General features: G+C 41.9%; 1 protein-coding gene across 1 annotated transcript in view; it reads left to right on the top strand.

Annotated features, from left to right (window-relative positions):
- The first annotated feature begins 4111 nt into the window (after positions 1-4111).
- The window catches only part of rgs17 (regulator of G protein signaling 17), a 32912-nt gene continuing 17518 nt past the window's right edge, over positions 4112-19505 (top strand). The window contains exons 1-3 of the mRNA XM_028989934.1: positions 4112-4284; positions 4900-5159; positions 10267-10397. Coding sequence (XP_028845767.1) covers positions 5157-5159; positions 10267-10397 — 134 coding nt within the window. The 5' untranslated portion in view covers positions 4112-4284; positions 4900-5156. The remainder of the gene's footprint in view (positions 4285-4899; positions 5160-10266; positions 10398-19505) is intronic.

Here is a 19505-nt window from a genome sequence, read left to right as displayed (position 1 = left end):
GTTACAATTGCTACAATACTGTCAGATCTGTTAACATCTGACATAACATATTTACTTTCTGTCTACATGGAAAATTGTAATACATTGTAATTAGGCAGATCTCTAAAATTACATTTGCCTGTAAAGCAATTTGCCAATTAAAGCAAGTGACAGCTTCCATGGAGAGGAATGAACCTACTGGCAGCCTTGCACTTGTAAAATTTAGATGCATGCACAATTAGATGCACAATTAGTCCAGATGCTCTGTCCTTAGGGATATGAAAGTGCAGACCACTGAACCAGAAATTTTGTGATAATAAATTTCTGATAAAATGTACGATATTGTCTCTGTGTGGATGAGGTTTTACCCTCAAATGTAACAACGATGAGTCTCCTCCTCCAGACCCAAACCTGCTCTGCCTGGGTAGTGGTGGCCTAGAGGGTAAGGACCTGTAATCAGAAGGTTTCGAATCCTGAACCGCCAAGGTGGCACTAAGGTGCCACTGAACAAAGCACACTGCTCCCTGGGTGCCTTTCATGGCAGCTCACTCCTCAGTAATGGTGATGGTTAAAAGCAGATGACACATTTAGTTGTGTGTGCTGTGGTGTGTCACTTCACTTTCACTTTTTCATATTGACCTACAGTTACTGATAATGAGCATGATCAAGAATAAAAGCCTCACTGACAATTTGACTATAAATATAATACTTCTTATAATACTAATAAGAAAATGACATGTCCCCGAAGCAAATCAACTACAATTTATCACAATCAGATTTATGTTCACTCACACAATAACACAAACATGCTCCTTACAGTATGATCACATGCCAGAAACGTATTGTGATAAATTAAATATTTCTAGCATTTGTGTATTTTTCTTACTAGTGTTTACACTAGTGGATTGTAACCAGGTTGTAAGTAGAGGCTCCACATGAAAAAAGATGTAACAGGAGCAACAGGAACTCGAAAAGATCATAAGCTGATCAAAGGTTTATGACAATAGCCTTTAAAATGTAGAATATGTGCTAAAGCATGTCATTTTATGCCATGATGTCATGATGGAAGTAAAAAAAGCTTTTTTTGTGTTTGAATGTGTCAGGGGTTTTGAGCTGCACAAGAAAGCCTGTCCACCATTGCTTGGCTGCCCGATAATAAGGCAGCATCTGCAAATAAAGGGTTTAATGTCAGTATTGGCTGCAGCTGGAGGCATCACCTGTGCCCAATCAAGACAGCAGATAAAAGGCGCTAGTCAGTTCTGATGGTCTCCATCATTACTGGTATGACAATTAAATTCTACCAATGGCATGTCACAATAATTGCAATATTAGACCTTTAATAAAAGCATTGAGAAAAAGCATTTGTGTCTGCATTTACAAGTTGTTTAAATTATCTATGTATAATTTTATATATTCACCTACTCATTTATGGGTATTTCACCTACCCATTTATTGCATTTTTTACATTATGGAATAAAATTCAATACACATGACTATGAAATAGCACATGGTTATGTAATAAACAAGGAAAAGTTGAAGATTTGTGTCTTCAAGGGAGGTTTCCTTTTGATGGCAGCATTGCACACTCTTGTCTTCTCTCCACCACTTTAAGGGGATGGTTTTCAATTGGCTATTCCAAAAAGCTTGTTTAACTTACCATTTGGTAAATCATATCATCTGGGTTGATTTACCCCAAACCCACATACAATGAGTATGTCAGCTCCAAAACACCTGATAAGAGTAAGTTTAATCAACCTCCTATTGGTTACTGCGTATTAAGGCACATGCACGGTGCATACACAAAGATGTTTTCAATGGATTGCAGATTTCACAAGCCAAAACAGAAAGTCCAAGTGAAAAAAGAGACCAGCATACTTCACAGAGGCGGAGTTGGAGGTTGTAATACACACAGATGAGGAATTCAAGCCAATGATAATGATAAACAGCAATACGTCTGCATCTGCTAAGAGAAGAGAGTTGGCTTGGGAACAAATAATGGACAGGGTAAATGTGTGAGTGCATTAAATTGCAAATTTGATATTGGCTGTCCTTTTATTATAATGCAAAATAATTAAAAACCCCTTCCACATCCTTTTGAATGTTAAATCACTATGAAAGCATTTACTTTTCCTCCCATTCATTTCTTTAGGTTAAAATAACAATGCATATTGACTTGGAATGTATGGTATTTTTATTTAATAAAGTGCAATCCTTCTGGAGTCAGAAGAACTTTAAGCCAAAATGAAACACAAAGTCAAAAAACACAAATACATTCAGCAAAAAGGTCATATTTAATTACAAAATTACTGAATTATTAAACACAATATAGTATATTCTTTTTTCATGTAGCTAACAGAAAGAAGTCTGAAGCCAAGCTAACTGGCAGGGGAACAGTACCCCCTCTCCTCACCCCTTCTGAGGAGCTGGCTCTGTCCTGCTGGCATTCCAGGGGGCACTTCATCACACAAATGGTGAAATGTAAGTTTAACGCTATGAATAAACAACTCAAAGTAGCTGTTTTAGGTCCATCTTTTCTCCATAAAGATGTGACATGGAGATGGAAATGGTTATCCGTTATAAAAGCAACACTAGAAATTCAATAACTGGAGTATCACCTTAAGGTGAGAATTTGTTTGATTATTAATATGTTGGATGTTAAAAGTGTTGTGTATTTAAAGCAATGTAATACAAAATAAACACATTTTTATTTCTGTTTACTTTCATTGTCAGGAAATTGCAGACCAGCAATTTAATAAAAAAGTAATTTTGTCTCTCAAAAGTCTTTCCTCTGTTGTGTGCAAAAATATGTAGGGGTTCCTGTGGACAATTTTCTTCCATACAAGGTGGGTGGCTCTCTCCTCTTCTAGTGGCAATGTTGTGAAGCACAACACAAGCCCTCTCTGGAGAGCATGCCCTCTCTGGACTGACCTAAAGCCCACGTAGACACTGAGTGAAAGTGATTGTCATTGTAAAACACAGCACAGGACATGGTGCACACAATGAAATGTGTTCACATTTTACTTTGAAGTTACTCTTCAGTTCTAAGGGTCACACAGGGCCATGGGCAACAAGGAGTTTTAAATTGCAAAAAATATTAATTATACTGCAACCTAATATACTGTGTTCAAAATCAGTACCGTATATTGAATACACTGCTTAAAAAAAAACTTGGGAGAAGATGAAAAGTGCTATCCCACTGACTGTGGTTTTAAGAGCAATTTTGGAAAAGCTTTAATACATTGCAGTTAAAGAATTGTACATTTATTGTGTAACTAATATACTTTTTAGAATTTAAACTAATAAAATTGTTTCATTATGTTGATTACCCTTTCCACACTTGATTTCTCAGTGTCAGACTATCCTGTGTATGTCATATGTGATTTTTGTTTCCTGTTGTCAGTGTTCTTATTACTGCTATTGTAGAAATGACACATTGTTGTTATTCTATCATGAACAGCACTGTAATGTGATGCGAACTTTCATCTAACTTTTATCACAGAAAATGTTTTAGTGCCCCCTTGTGGAGAGTTGAACTTTTCTTCATTGCTGATGCTAGCTGAAAATGTGATGCTGAAAATAGATCAATATAGTCTGAATAGTGAATGATCTTGATTAGCAGCTTTATTTCAGTCTCTGGAACATCTACAATATTTTTTCTTTTATATATCTATTGTCTATTGTGGAGACCTTCAATTTCCTGGGTACCACCATTTCTCAGGACCTGAAGTGGGAGACCAACATCTCCTCCATCCTCAAAAAGATGTACTTCCATCAACATACATCACCACAAACTAAAACCTTGAAGAAAGTATATTGTATAATGTATTATGTCACAATATGATGTCCATAGATAAATAAAGTTACATATCAGTTCAGCTCTACGTTTAATATGCAATATATCAAAAACATGATAATGTTTTGTTATGAGTACTATGGTAAATGATAATGTATTTCTTAAGGATCAAGTGGGTGGGTTAGAGTCTGTTTCTTCATCCAGGGGTTCTGATTGCTGAAGCAGGCTTCCTGACGGGCACATGGAGAGAGAACAATTGTGAGAGTCGCAGACCTGTCTGTCTGTCTGTCCCCCGCGCGGCTCCTGCAGCGCCTGCCGCCCGGCGAGCTGACAGTTGTGTCGCGCATGCGCAGTGCGGCTTCACTGGTGCTGAAGTTGGGCGGATGGCAGAAAAACACCGCCGATGGAGACTAAACGGCATCACGCCAATTCCCTGTGCGACACGGCTGCCGCGGCCGTGAAACGCGTCTGAAAGCGTGGTGACAGAAGACTGACATCCAGCATAAAAAAGGGTAAGGCTGTTGGCTGCGTGCTGCATTCCAGACGCGTCCCGCTAGCCTGCTAGTGCTAACCGCTGCCGTCGGGCAACGCGCGCCCGCCCGCCCGGCCGCCCGCGCGGGGTGATGAATCCCCACGCCCGCCCTCCCACTCATGGCGGCTCGCCGTGGACGTTCGTGGTGACTTTTACCTGCAGGAACGGAGTCTCAAGTCTTACAGCTACAGGAGAGAGAGAGCGGAAATAAACGCGACCAGCATCGCATCGTAAACCGCGCCGCCGTATAATTTCTTTCCGTATTAGCGCTTTTCCAAACGCCTACGACGCACGCCGCTTTTTCTAAAGGAGTTTCCTTCAGTCCACTTTATAAGAGCGCTAGCTGCTCATGCAGGCTTTACCCCTCATGTGCTTTCAGACGGTTATGCATGCACACACACACACACACACACACACGGATAGATAAATTGAGAGACATAGACATTTTATAAAGGCCCAGGCATCATATCCTGCATCAAAGATGTATTTTTTCTTTATATTTTAAAGTTATAACTATGGCTGATTCCTAGTTTATTGTAGTTACTGAAACATGGAAAGGACACAAGCTTAATAGTGCTGTCTCTGTTTCCACCAGATGCTCCAGCTCAGACCATCTTGCCCTTGATACAGATGGATGGTCCTGTGTTTGGCTGAAGACCAGGTGGAAGAAGCCTGTTTGACATCCCATCCTGCCCCCCCCAATACCAACCCCGCCAGGGATGGTGACAGTGCAGAGGGGACACTTTCTTTACTGACACGGTGGCCACTTTGCAGACCCTTGCCAAGCCTGACCTTTTACTTGAGTGCCATGACTACCCTGCCTGAGCTGACCAAGGATACCCCCTAATTTGCATGGTAGGTGGGATCTTCTGGTTTGTGATGCCATTATCCATGACATTTTAAAATCTGTCCATAGTGTTGGCCACAACTCTGACCAGTTGTTGGTTTGGAGCTTTACTAGGTTCATGCTCTTCTGGAATATGTGTATGATGAAACACACAAGGGCACACAAATCATCCACAAAATGTAAAATGGACTCAGTTAAAAGCTGTAAGCTTCCCCAGTTGCTGCATATCTTCATTAAAATATGGAACATATTGTAACATATAATTTAACAAGCTTACTTAACCCTTTTCTTTAGATTTTGTGTGAATGTGTATAGAGTCAGTTTCAGTTTTTTTTCTTTTTGTATACAATTTTTTTGTGCAGAAGCATTTAGAAAAAAAAACAGAGCACACTAACAGACAGACAGAAAATTTGATACTATGATTATTGCTGCTTGGAAACATGGAATCGACCAGGAATTTGCATGCCATCGCTATTCACTGGCAAGGTACAAAGGTGTTCCTCACAGGGTTTTCCATCCATGTCCATGTTTTCCTCTTTCTTGTCATTCAGTAACTGATGCTGCCAGGGATTTGCATAGGTCACTTTATTGGTTGAGCGTCCCTGCTACGCAGCAAGATGCCTGTAGCCTGAAAGCATAAAGAGCGTCCTGCTTTACAAAGCAGCGTAATAACAGGATGCCTGTCCAGGTAGGATAACTAGATATACTTATAATGAAATCATATTGGGAAGATTGATACTTTAGACAGAAAAGACCTGTAATTTCCTGTCAAGTTGCTGAATATTTGTACTTTAAAATGCTTGTAGTGATTAGTAATTCTTTGTTGTAGTTTATAGTGTATAATATTTTGTTATAGTTTATTGTATTTTTCTGTCTTTATACTGTAGTAGTAGTGGGAATTCTGGTTTACATAATAAAATAGTTCCTCTTTTTTCCATTTTGCTGACTATCTGAGATTGTTCCTTTCCTATTGACTCCAAAATTTATTTACAGCTTTCCTACAAATGCATGCAAAAATCTGTTGTAGGTCTTTTATTGTCTGACTCTGCAGAATGTTCTGCTCCATCCAGCATCCTCAAAAACATGCTTTTAGTGTAGAAATGTATTTATTAGGTCCTTATATTAGAGTAGACTTATCCAGAGTGCCACCAGAGTGCCAACAGATGGCCCTCATGCTCTTTAATAAACGCATATGTAAAATGTATATATTGCCATGCAGATCCATCCATCCTTTCTCTTTTGATAAGTTGGTGTGAATTTATGTATTTTTTTTTTCAACAATACATATATATGATTATATAATTACTTAAACAGTTTATTTATAACAGTTATAATAGTTACAAAGACAATTACAAATGTTTGGATTTTTACAATTATTTTAATGAAGTCTCATCTTCTGTGTCTGTGTCATTATTCCCTAATTACCTGTGGTAGTAGTAAGATGTATAAACCCCTCGGGTTCATGTCCATGTCTCTCCACCACCTTTTGTGTGTGTGTGTGTGTGTTTTGCCATCATGCCCTTGTATTGTGTTTACGTATCATTACACCTGGATATGGTGAGTCTAACCTGTGGCTCCTCTGTTCCTCCTGACAAATTCCTCAACTAAAAAGTATATAATACATATGTGAGGTTTTAATGTTCTTAATAACAGTTTAACTAATATTTTTTTACAGTGGTTCTGGCCCTGTGTTGATGCCTTTGTATTAAATTTGTTCTTCATTTGCTGAAGTGGCACCTTTTGTGACTGTACTTGCTGTGCTGTGTTTGCTTAGGCCCAGCATTATTTGACTGTTTGTAGGTAGTGGCATGGAAGTGATATTGTGTTGGTCAGTATGCTCTGCTCATTTGAGGTTTCTAGTTCCTCCCATTATGGTGCCAGTGTGGAGGTTAGCCTAAGTTCCACAAGATGTCGTTTGTCACAAGTGTCAGGAGCTGTTTACAGTTGTCAGGATCATTACTGGGAGCATTTCTCAGTCCAAAGCCCCCCACTGATGTACAGCTATCAGCTGCACCATTTGCAGTACTGGTAGTCAGCAGTTTATGATTGGTTTATAGCTGGGAGGATAATTTGTGGAGAGATGTGATGACTGCAATTATGGGAAGAGATCTGTTTAGAGATGGAGTTGAAAGAATCCACCTGTAGATGCACGTTTGTGAGGGTGCCGGAACGTGGCGGACCGCTGGGCAGCAGAGGGCTTTGACACAATCAGATTATTCCTTCTTTAGCACACTGCAGACGTGCCAATAAATTGCAGATTTGTGAAACTGTGGCACCAGAGACAGTATATTCACACTTTATTAAAAGTAAAGTGATTGTCACATGTGATACACAGCAGCACAGCACACGGTGCACACAGTGAAATTTGTTCTCTGCATTTAACCCATCACCCTTGGTGAGCAGTGGGCAGCCATGACAGGCGCCCAGGGAGCAGTGTGTAGGGACGGTGCTTTGCTCAGTGGCACCTCAGTGGCACCTTGGCGGATCGGGATTCGAACCGGCAACCTTCTGATTATGGGGCCACATCCTTAACCGCTAGGCTACCACTGCCCCTAAAAGGATTATCTGTCTGAAGTGAGATTCGAAACCAACGCCTTCAGGAGAGACTGCAATCTGAACGCAGCGGCTTAGACTGCCTGGCCAACCTGACCTAGACCTTATTATGATTTCCATGATGTGGAAAACACGGAGGGAATCATGGATTCCAACGAATGAAATGGAATCCATTGTAAAAGACAGAATTGCATATAATTTGCATTTCTGGCTGCTGCAGTTCACTACACGTGTTTGCTGTTGAGGCGGGATGTTCGCTCTCCAATGCAAAGTAAACACACTCTGGCAAAGAGGCTGTCAGTGTTGAATCCGGACCACTTGCCTGATCGGTTCTGTGCAAACTCTGCCAACTCCGCACAGTTCAGCAAACTCTTGGTCATGCAGACAAATCAGCTAACATGGTTTTTATTTTCATGGTTTCAGTTCATAATGCAAGTGGGCACAACTTTTTTTGTAATCTGTTTTTTATGTTGTTTTGTGAATGTGAATATCTTTTACAAATGGAAGAATGTGTAATATTCTTGTGTAATATGAGAGAGTTCTCATATTATTTACATATGGTTTACAAAAGCAAGCAGTAAATGCCCAAGCACTTTGTTGAACAGTGTTTCATGTGATTCCACGTCCTTTCCATTGTCTCTTTTTTTAGGTGACTAAATACAGAAAAACGGAAAACATGGAATTAACAAGAATTTACAAGAAATGGAAAAATATGGAATTTAGGAAAAAATAAACCTGATTTGAAAGTGAAGTGATTTGTCATTGTGATACACTGCAGCACAACACACGGTGCACACAACGAAATGTGTCCTCTGCTTTTAACCCAGCAGTGGGCAGCCATGACAGGTGCCCGGGGAGCAGGGTGTGGGGACGGTGCTTTGCTCATCATCACTTCAGTGGACCTTGGCAGATCGGGATTCAAACGGCAACCTTTTTGATTACAGGGCCGTTTCCTTAACCGCTAGGCCACCAATGCCCCATAGGGCCCTACCCATACAGAGCACACACAAAGCAGCACTGCTGCTGTACACATGAATATATGGCTGGTGCAAGAGTCTAAGAATTCACTTCTTACACTCATCTCTACTTGTGCCATAACCTTTAACATTGTATTGATCTTAATATTTTCTATGTAGTTCTAGTCTATTTATGAGACAATTCAGCTTTGGGGCGAGTGTGTATTTTTTAAAGTTGATTTTGGCTATACCATATTGCACTGCACCGTACCAGTTTTATTTGTTAAGGACTTTTAAAACAACAACAAGGCTGACCAAAGTGCTGTACAATACAAGTAGACACAATTACACACAGGCCAATTAATAAAAAAAAAAAACTAAAAATAAGTAAAGGAATAATAAAATAAAATATGGTAAAGTAATAAAATCTATACAAACAAACTAAGACAAGTACAAAAACCACATAAATCACCACCTCACAATGGGTTTAAGGGATTAAAGTTTGTTTTTAGTTGAGATTTGAACTCTGAGTGAAGGTTGTTCCCTAGTCAAGGGGCTTGTAATGTGAGTTGTAATGTGATTTTGGTACAGATAAAAGCCCCTGGACTGCAGACCTGAGGGAATGGGAAGATGTGTAAGGGTGCAGGAGTTTAGATTGGGCCATAGCATTCAAAGACTTTAAAAGAGCTTCTAAAACAAACTGGAAGCCAGTGAAGTGAAGCCAATGTTACAGTGATAACTGTTTATACCAGATAAAAACCGAGCTGTCGCATTTTGTACCAATTGTCGGTTGTGCTGCAGTTTCACAATGACAGTCACTTCACTGTTTTCAGATTTGACAGAACAGGCTTAATTTTTGACAACCACCTCAACTGGAAAATGCAGGGCTTCACAACTGCATTTACCTGGCTATCCAATTTTATGTAGGGTCCATTCTAACACCTATGTTTAAAATCAGGGGCAATAGATGTGAGGTCAGTTCAATCAAACATCATTGGGACTTAACTTAATGTCTTCTATGCCATAAAAATCACAACAAGAATTGTATTTTATTTATTTGATTTGAAATCCTGCCACTTTTCCTTCAGAAAAGTATTTACGTTCAGCATCTTTAACACCTCACTGAAATAAATAAAAAGAGACATGCACTCATCTATGAATACATGTGAGGTCAGGTGAAACAGCATAATTAATTGTGTGTGTGTGCATGCAACTTACACTTTCTAGGCAGTACAGATTTGGCGCTCGGCCACTTGGGAGTAAGTATTTCTATATTGTATATAGAATACAACAGTGTAATCTATTCTATTCTATTGAATCTATTGTACTGTTTAAAAAAATGAGTTTACTACTTGCATTCTTCTTTCAGTAAACCCCAAATTCAACCCAAAGTAAAAATATAAAAGTCTAAAGTTGTATGCACTTTTATTACATCAGTTGTGGTTTCCTTAATTTGTATGCTGCTTATAGTTTTATGAATTTATGAAGCCACTGCCCTTATTTTTGTTTTGCTCTTTATCTGATATTCATTTAACCTCCTATAACAAGGATTGTTTCATATGGAAACTTGCTTTTTCTCACTTTAACCTTTTTTTTTCTCCCAAAGCCTCAAAGTGTGAGTGGAACTGAGATGAGGAAGCGGCAGCAGCCACACATTGAAGGACCTCCTCAGGTGCCCGGTCATCCCAGGCCCAACACCTGCTGCCTATGTTGGTGCGGTTGCTGCAAATGCGTCTGGTATGTCTGCACTCTTTATTCAAAATATGCATTTTCATTTATTTGTTACAATGTACATATCAGCAAAGTGCATCACATTAGAAAAGCATCTTAAAGGTCCTCTATCATGAAGATTTCACTTTGCGAGATTATTTAACATTAATATGAGTTACCCTAGCCTGTCTATGGCCCTGCAGTGCCTAGAAATGGTGATAGATGTAAAGTGTGCTTTGGCCATTCTGCTTCGGAATTCAGAGAGTGGCAGCTCAGACAGCCGTATCTGGATTTTTTTCCCCTTATGTTGTCATAAGGACAAAGGTTACCTCTTGTTTCTCATGCTGTTTCCGCCCAGAGAATTTCCACCGGCCATCATGGCTGTGCGAATGTGCGAAGCATTGCAGTTGCTTGGTGATTGGATATAAAAATGAGCACAAACTTACTATGCCTTGACCGTGTTAGCGAGCTCACCTGAAAATGACACGGAGTAGGAGTGTGTCTCTATGTAAACAAATGCTGGTGTTCCACTGTCGCTGTGAGGGAAAAAACTGCACCACAGACCTGGTGCACCACAGAACTGGTCTACATCTACCCCAGTGCCAATGCTGCCACTGCTTCTGAGCATATTGTCAGCACACTAAATAAATTCGGACAGTTATCACCGGATTCCCCAAATTTATTTTGGGTGACTTTAAACACTGCTCTCCTGATAAGTCCCAGAAAGGATTTCAGCAGTACATCACATGCTCCACCTGCATGGGGAAGATTCTGGACAAATGCTATGGTTCAGTCCCTGATGCATACAGATCTCTCCCGATTTACATTTACATTTAAGGCATTTGGCAGATGCTCTTATCCAGAGCGACTTTACAACGTGCTTCCATGTTACATTCAATGAATCCCCTCCCTCTTGGCTTGGATGCTAATTTTACCACCCTGCTTGCACCAGCATACACACCAATCATCAAAAGAACAAAGAAGGTTGTTAAAAACAGTGGACCGAAGAAAGCATCCAAACTCTACAGGGATGTTTTGAATCTACAGACTGGGACAAACTGCTTTCCTCCAACAATATTCACGAACAGGCAGACACAGTCTCATCATACATCTCCTTCTGTGTTGACAACATCATCCCATCCAAAACAGTCACCATCTTTCCTAACAATAAACCTTGGATCACCAAAGAACTGAAGGGTATCCTAAACCAAAAGAAAATGATCTTCTTTACTGGCTTGAAATTAGCAAAGAAGGAAATCCAGAGAGAAGTCAAGCTTGCAATTAAACCAGCAAATTTAAAATACAAAAACAAAGTGGAGAAGAACTTTTCTGAGGGGAACCTCCACTCTGCCTGGCAGGGACTGAAAACCATGGCCTTTGCAAACACAGTAGCCTCCAGCCTCAGAAACATCCAGGTGGATGGCAGCAGCACCACATCCCTGCCTCATGACCTCAACTCATTTTACACCAGGTTTGAGTCAAATAACACCACCCAGCTCTAGAGATTAAGATCCCCACTCAAACCAGCTAACTCTTCAATCATCTCCACTACACTGGATGTATTGAGAGCCCTCAAGAGCACTACAGATAGAAGCTCACCCGGTCCAGACCACATCTTGCATCAGTTCATTGTACACTTGCATCATTTGCAATAATGTGGTCTGTAGCAGTTGCAAAAAGCATTTAACTGCATATCATACCGTGTATGACTATGTATGTGACAAATAAAATTTGAATTTGATTTTGATTTGAACTGATGCAGAATTTGATCTGTGGACGAGTTCTGCGACACTGTGCTCAGCAACATGGTGGCATATTTAAGCTTATACCTGTTCCAGAGCTCCAAGATGACCAAGATGGCGGCGCGTACACATCGCGAGGCTCAGCGTCTCTCCAGTTTCTGCAGTTTTGCGGTAATTTTCTTGCTCATGTCGGGGCTGTTCGTGCAGAACAGTAGTGCCTCAACATCGTACTCCCGACAAGAGCTTTTGGATATTGGTTCTCGTAATTTTAACAGTTTTATCAGCAATCTTGAACTCATCCCTGAGATCGGCAGAACACCCGAGGCGGCGCACCCTACCCGACCGGGCGGAAGTGCTCGAAGACGCCGTCGAGACCGTAAACAAAGGCGGGGGAAGCGCGGAGGGCTAAGAGCTAAGCTAAAGCTAACACCACACCGGCTCTCTTTGCCCAGCATTCTTCTCGCCAATGTACGGTCACTGGTGAACAAAATGGATGAGATTCGACTCCGAATCAACCACAGCAAGAAACTCTGGAACTGCAATGTCATGATTTTCACTGAAACATGGCTAAACAATGGAATACCGGACAATGCTATTGCTCTAGCTGAGCACCACATTCTCCGGGCAGACAGAACGGCGGATGACTCCGGTAAGACCAGAGGTGGGGGATTGTGCATCTATGTTAACAAAGCCTGGTGCACGAACTCTACTATCATTGGGAGACACTGCTCAGCTAACCTAGAGTTTCTCATGGTTAAGTGCAGACCGTTCTATCTGCCGCGGGAGTTCACATCCACCATTATAACTGCCACTTACATTCCTCCTGATGCTGATGCCAAGCTTGCTATGAACGAACTTCATGCGGCCATCAGTAAACAACAGACTGATCACCCAGAGGCTGCATACATTGTGGCGGGCGATTTTAATCATTCCAATTTGAAGACGGTATTTCCTAAATTTCATAAAAACATTCTCTGTCACACCAGAGGAAACAAAACTCTGGATCAAGTTTATACAAACATGGCTGAAGCCTATGCTGTGACCCCCCTCCCCCACTTCGGACAATCAGATCACCTTTCTTTGTTTCTCACCCCCAAGTACTCCCCCCTCATCAACCGTGTGAAGCCATCAGTGAGGACCATCAAAGTGTGGCCAGCGGGGGCTGACATCACACTCCAGGACAGGTTCCAACACACAGACTGGAGTATGTTTGCTTCACAGGCCACCTGTGGCTCTCACACGGACATCGACATCTACACCTCCTCTGTTCTGAACTACATTAACACCACCATAGACACGGTTACTACTCAGAAACAGATCACCACATACCCTAATCAGAAGCCTTGGATGAACAAGGAGGTGCGTCTCCTGCTGAAGGCACGCAACAATGCCTTCAGATCGGGTGATGCACAGGCCTACGGCATTTCCAGGGCGAACCTGAAGAGGGGCATCAAAAAGGCCAAGCACTGCTACAAACTAAAGCTAGAGGAATACTTCTCCAATGCTGATCCTCGACGCTTGTGGCAGGGCATTCAGGCCATTACAGACTATAAACCCAGCAACTCAGCCCCCACAACCACAGATGTCCTCTTTCTGAATGAGCTCAACGACTTTTATGCTCGCTTTGAAAGAGACAACAAGCAACCTGCTGTCAAGATCCCCTCATCTACCGACCACTCGCCCATCATACTCACCTCCTCAGATGTTTGCACTGCACTGAGTCGGATAAACGCGCGCAGGGCTGCTGGACCAGACGGCATCCCGGGGCGCGTACTTAGAGCATGTGCAGAGCAGCTCGCTGGCGTATTCACGGACATTTTTAACATGTCTCTCGCCCAAGCAGCTGTTCCAACATGCCTCAAATCCACCTCCATTGTACCAGTGCCGAAACATTCTAGTCCAACATGCCTGAATGACTACCGCCCTGTAGCACTCACACCCATAATCATGAAGTGCTTCGAGCGGTTAGTCCTGGCACATCTGAGGGACTTCCTCCCACCAACTCTGGACCCACACCAGTTTGCGTACCGTAGCAATAGGAGCACAGAGGATGCAGTCTCCATAGCGCTGCACTCTGTACTCACACACCTGGACAAGCAAAACACATATGCACGGATGCTGTTTGTTGATTTCAGCTCAGCATTTAACACTGTCATCCCCTCTAAGCTAATCTCTAAACTTAGAGCCCTGGACATCAACACCTCACTTTGCAACTGGATTATGGACTTTCTGACCAGCAGACCACAGCATGTAAGGTCAGGCCACATCCGCTCCACTACTGTCACGCTCAACACTGGTGTACCACAGGGCTGTGTGCTGAGCCCCTTCCTCTACTCCCTCTTCACCCATGACTGTCGACCTATGTATGGATCAAACTCCGTTATTAAGTTTGCAGATGACACCACGGTGATAGGTCTCATCGACAACAACGATGAGACTGCCTACAGGGAGGAGGTCCAGCATCTGGCCACTTGGTGCACAGAAAATAACCTTCTTTTAAACACCACCAAGACCAAGGAGCTCATTGTGGACTTCAGGAGGGAGAGAAGAGGCTCGCATGATCCCATCCACATCAATGGGATGACTGTGCAGCCTGTTACATCCTTCAAGTTCCTGGGGACCCACATCTCAGAGGACCTGTCCTGGAGCATTAACACCTCCAGCCTGGTCAAGAAGGCTCACCAGCGCCTCTTCTTCTTGAGAACATTAAAAAAGAACCAGCTACCCACTACCATCCTGTTGAACTTTTACCGCTCTACAATAGAGAGCATCCTTACCAGCTGTCTCACAGTGTGGTATGGAAGCTGCACTGTTGCTGAGCGTAAGGCGATGCAGCGGGTGGTGAAAACTGCCCAGCGCATCACAGGGACTCCACTTCCATCCATTGAGGAAATCCAGAGGAAGCACTGTCTGCGTCGAGCTCACAGTATTCTTAAGGACTCCTCCCACCCGGCCCACGAACTGTTCTCTCTCCTGCCATCAGGCAGACGGTTCAGGCTACCACGGACAAGAACCAGCAGACTTAGGAACAGCTTTTTTCCCAGAGCTGTTTCCTTGCTGAACTCCTCTGCCCCCCACATTCACTCTTGATAATCACTGCACTGCACATATCACTTTGTACTGCACATATCACTTTGTACTGCACATATCACTTTGTACTGCACATATCACCTTATGTATAGCACATATCACTTTATGTATATATATATATAACTTAACTTATTTGAACTGTATCCTGCACTTGCTGCTTATTGCACTTCTGGTTAGACCTAAACTACATTTCGTTGCCCTGTACTTGTACATGTGTAATGACAATAAAGTTGAATCTAATCTAATCTAATCTAATCCATGGACTGCGGCACAGTTTCCCAACTCTGGAAGGAGTCCACAGTCATCCCCATTCCCCAAAAAAGCAAAATCAAAGCCCTGGCTCTTGTCAGCTTGTGGCTCTTACCTCTCTTGATATGAAAGCCATGGAGAGGGTCGTAAAAAAAACACATAATCAGAATCACCAACTCACAGATGGACCCACTTCAATTTGCATATTGCTGACAGAGGAGTTGATGATGCAAAATCTTTCATCATAGACACCATACACAAGCATCTGGAGCAGCCCAACTCCATAATAAGACTCCTGACTCCTGACTCAGTTTACAACACCATGCAACCCCACATCCTGGCTCACAAACTTTCCTCCAAATTTTTTCTGGACTACCAGACAATCCTGTGGATATTGGACTTTCTGACCAACAGACCACAGAGAGTTCTGGTTAACAACACTCTCCAACCTCCGTTACACCTCGATCGGATCACCCCAAGGCTGTCTGCTGTCCCCCCTGCTCTTCATCTTAAACACAGATGACTGCAGGGCCAGACAGCCCAACTGTCTCCTGGTAAAGAACACTGATGACACAGTTCTCCAGTCCCTGCTGTCAGAACCCTCTCTCACCCATGGTCCTGTTCTGCAGGAGTTTGTGGACTGGTGTGACACTTCACGTCTGGAACGGAATGTCAGCAAACCCAAAGAAATGGTGGTGACCACAAACAGAGGGACCTGGTTGCAGCAGTTACCACCTCCAGCCATCGGAAACCAATAGAGCTAGTTGAGGAGTATAAATACCTGGGCACTATCTTTGACCACCTACTGAAGTTCTCCTCAAACACAGAGGAGATGCTCATAAAGTGTCATCAGCGGCAACACCTACTTAGGAAGCTCAAGTCCTTTGAGTCAGAAAATACTTTTTCTGATTTTCAGAAATCGGTTACAGAGCACTGTCAGCCTGTGCTCCGAGATTATTGGACTGCCTGTGAGATCCTTATTACACATCTGTGACCAGCAGACATGCAGGCTGGCAATCAAAATCATTAGAGACCCCTCGCACCCTCTGAACTCTGGCTTGGAGTGGCTCCCCTCCAGACGCCAGCTCCGATGCCTTTCTCTCTGCGCCAAAAATTGTGGTTGGTGAATGGTGTTGATGACGTCATTTCCACGAATGCCCACTCATTCTATAAGCCAAACAGGAAGATCCAAGAGGTCAGCGATATCACATGATCACTCCACACCAGGATGTTCACCTGGAGATTTATCATCCACATGGGAGTGAGGCATAAAGAAAAGATAAGTGTGTTAGTAGGTGCTAGCTAAAATCACCGCATGTGAGCTGAACATTTCCCGGGGCACTAACTAATGCATCATTACTAAAGATGACGGGAGTGTTGGTAAATGCTTGACTCTATGAGAAGGTTTTTAGTGTGGATTTAAATATTGAAACTGTCTGATTTCTGAAAGATCCTTGAAAGGTTGCTCCAAAGATTTGAGGCTCTGTAAGCAAATGGTCTATTTCCAAAAGTGACTGTGTGTACACAGGGGGACAGCAAGTAGTTGATGGGCTCTTTGAAATGAAATAAAAAGACAAACTTAAAGTGTACATGCCGCAAACTTAAATTGACAATTGATAATGAAGATTGTAGGTGTAGGGGTGGATGGTGGTTGTGAAGAGCTCTGGAGCTGCAGGTTGCCAACCCCTGGAATACTAGGTAACTAATATATAGTGGAACATCCCCATACCAGAGTTTTTAGGTCAGAAGCAGAATCTTAAAATCAATACAGTACTTAACTGGAAGTCAATGCTGATAATACAATACTGGAGTAATGTGTTCATACACATTCATAATGTGTGGGTAAGAACCCTGGCTGCATTGTTTTGAACAAGTTGGAGTTTATTCGAGGAAACAGCAGGGCAACCAGAAAACAGAGAGTTACAGTACCCCAGTCTCAATGTTTAAATCCATGTACTAATTTCTTACTAAACCTAGTAGGATTTAGAAATATTGTGAATATTTAATGATAGTTAAATAAAATTACTACAAATTAGTTGTCTGAGTGAAAGTGAAGTGGTTGTCATTGTTATACAGTGCAGCACAACACACAGTGACACAACGAGATGTGTTCTCTGCATTTAACCAATCACCTTGGTGAGAAGTATGTGGGGATGGTACCTTGACCAATGGAATCTCAATTGCACCTTGTTTCGTTATTCGAACCGACAACCTTCTGATTACGGGTCCGCTTCCTTACACACTAGGCCAACACTTAAACTCTTCTGGCTTTGGCTGTTCTTTTCATTGCCTATATAGTGTACATTGCATCTTACAATGCAGTAAACATGCAATAATTTAATCATGCCAGGTATAGAGTTGGAACTAGGTGGTAAACATGTAAGGTTTTGTTGATTTGGTGGGCCATGGCCATTCACCTGGCCTTTATTTGTCCTATCTGCTTAATTTTACTCTTAGGTGCTCTTCTTCTGAGCAGGTTTGAACATAGTAATCATACTCAGGTGTGGACCAAAACAACCAGTTAAGACCCTTGAGAGAAGGTGGTCTTGGTCTGGTCCTAAATGAAATCTGCAGTGGCACTTTTCTGCAGTGGCAAATTTTCTAATATTCATTCTTATGAGAGCTGAGTGGACAGCCTGGTCTTATGTGCATCATACCATTGAGGTAATTATGATGGATTTGATCTTTACATACATAACTTTTTGTGGTCAAATGTAAATGCAGCTAGCTGTTTTTACAATGAAATATCTCACCCCTTCGTTTTAATGCATGTAAAAAAAAAAAAAAGTTCAGTATTAGCACGTTTTGTGAACATGCTTCTATATATATGTGTGTTCACAAAACATGCTAATACTGAACTCTTTAAAAGGATTTAAAAAAAAAATAAATTTTATCTTGTTCATAGACATGTGTTTGGAACATTTTTCCTTGTTGTGCTGCAGTTTGGAATCATTCCAAAGCGTGAAGGATGTCACATATGAGCAGTTTTTTCCCCTGGAGCAGGCTGTTGTTTCTGTAGTGTGGTGACAGTGCTAATAAATGCCTGTATCTGGCTATCAAAGTTTTATCCATAATGTACAAAGTGACATCAGTTCACTGGTTTTTCTAACAGTGTGGTAGTAGCCTAGTGGGTAACACACTGGCCTATGAACCAGAAAACCTAGGTTCAAATCCCTCTTACTACTATTGTGTCCCTGAGCAAGACACTTAACCCTAAGTTGCTCCAGTAACTACTGATTGTAAGTCGCTCTGGGTAAGGGCGTCTATTAAATGCTGTAAATGTATTCTTCCAAAAATTACTGTGCCATTTAAAATACTGCACCTCAAATTTTCTTATTAATCTTGTTTTTTTGTTCCTTGCTTATTCTTTGCTTATTTACTGCAAAATTACCACCATTATTACTTTGTGTCTACAGTATTCTCTACTAAACGGAAAAACTGAGCTCAGAAAACACATACCTTCATTGTCAGCTTGACTGTGACCTGAGTCTGTTTTAGAGGCAGTTGCTTTAAACAAAGGAAGATTAAGGATGCCCCCCCCCAGCGGAGTTCACATCTGACTATTTATAGTGGTTTTATAAATACAAATATTGCAGAAATAATGAAAACATTGAGGCAGCAGGACAAGCCACCACTTGTGCGGATGGGTTTCTATGGCCACCCTCCCTCCTTTGTGGTGCTGTTATCTGGTGTCTGAACTTCTATTTCCATTCCATCATCACATGCAAAGCAGCTGTGTTGAGCATGTTTTATCTTTTTCTGTGTGTTTGTGTGTGTGTTTTTGTGTGCATTCGCACGCACACTCTTTGGATGGCTCATCCAATTAGACTGACACAATGGTGACTTTGAGTGACTCTAGAATTTGGACTTAAATTAAAAAATAAGCTGTATTGTTTGACTGGCTCTGGGGTGGCTTGGATGGGTTCAGGCAGGTTATCTTGCATAGTGCTTTCAGGCTGTCCGTGTTGCTGCAATCGTCCTGTACTGCTCATATCCTTTACACACAAAATCTAAATTGTAATATCTTTAAAGGTACAACAAAGAAAAAAGATGA

Source organism: Denticeps clupeoides, chromosome 8 (assembly GCF_900700375.1).
Source record: "Denticeps clupeoides chromosome 8, fDenClu1.1, whole genome shotgun sequence".
Taxonomy (NCBI): Eukaryota; Metazoa; Chordata; class Actinopteri; order Clupeiformes; family Denticipitidae; genus Denticeps; species Denticeps clupeoides.
Note: the sequence above shows the minus strand (reverse complement) of the source record. Positions and strands in the feature narration are given on the sequence as shown.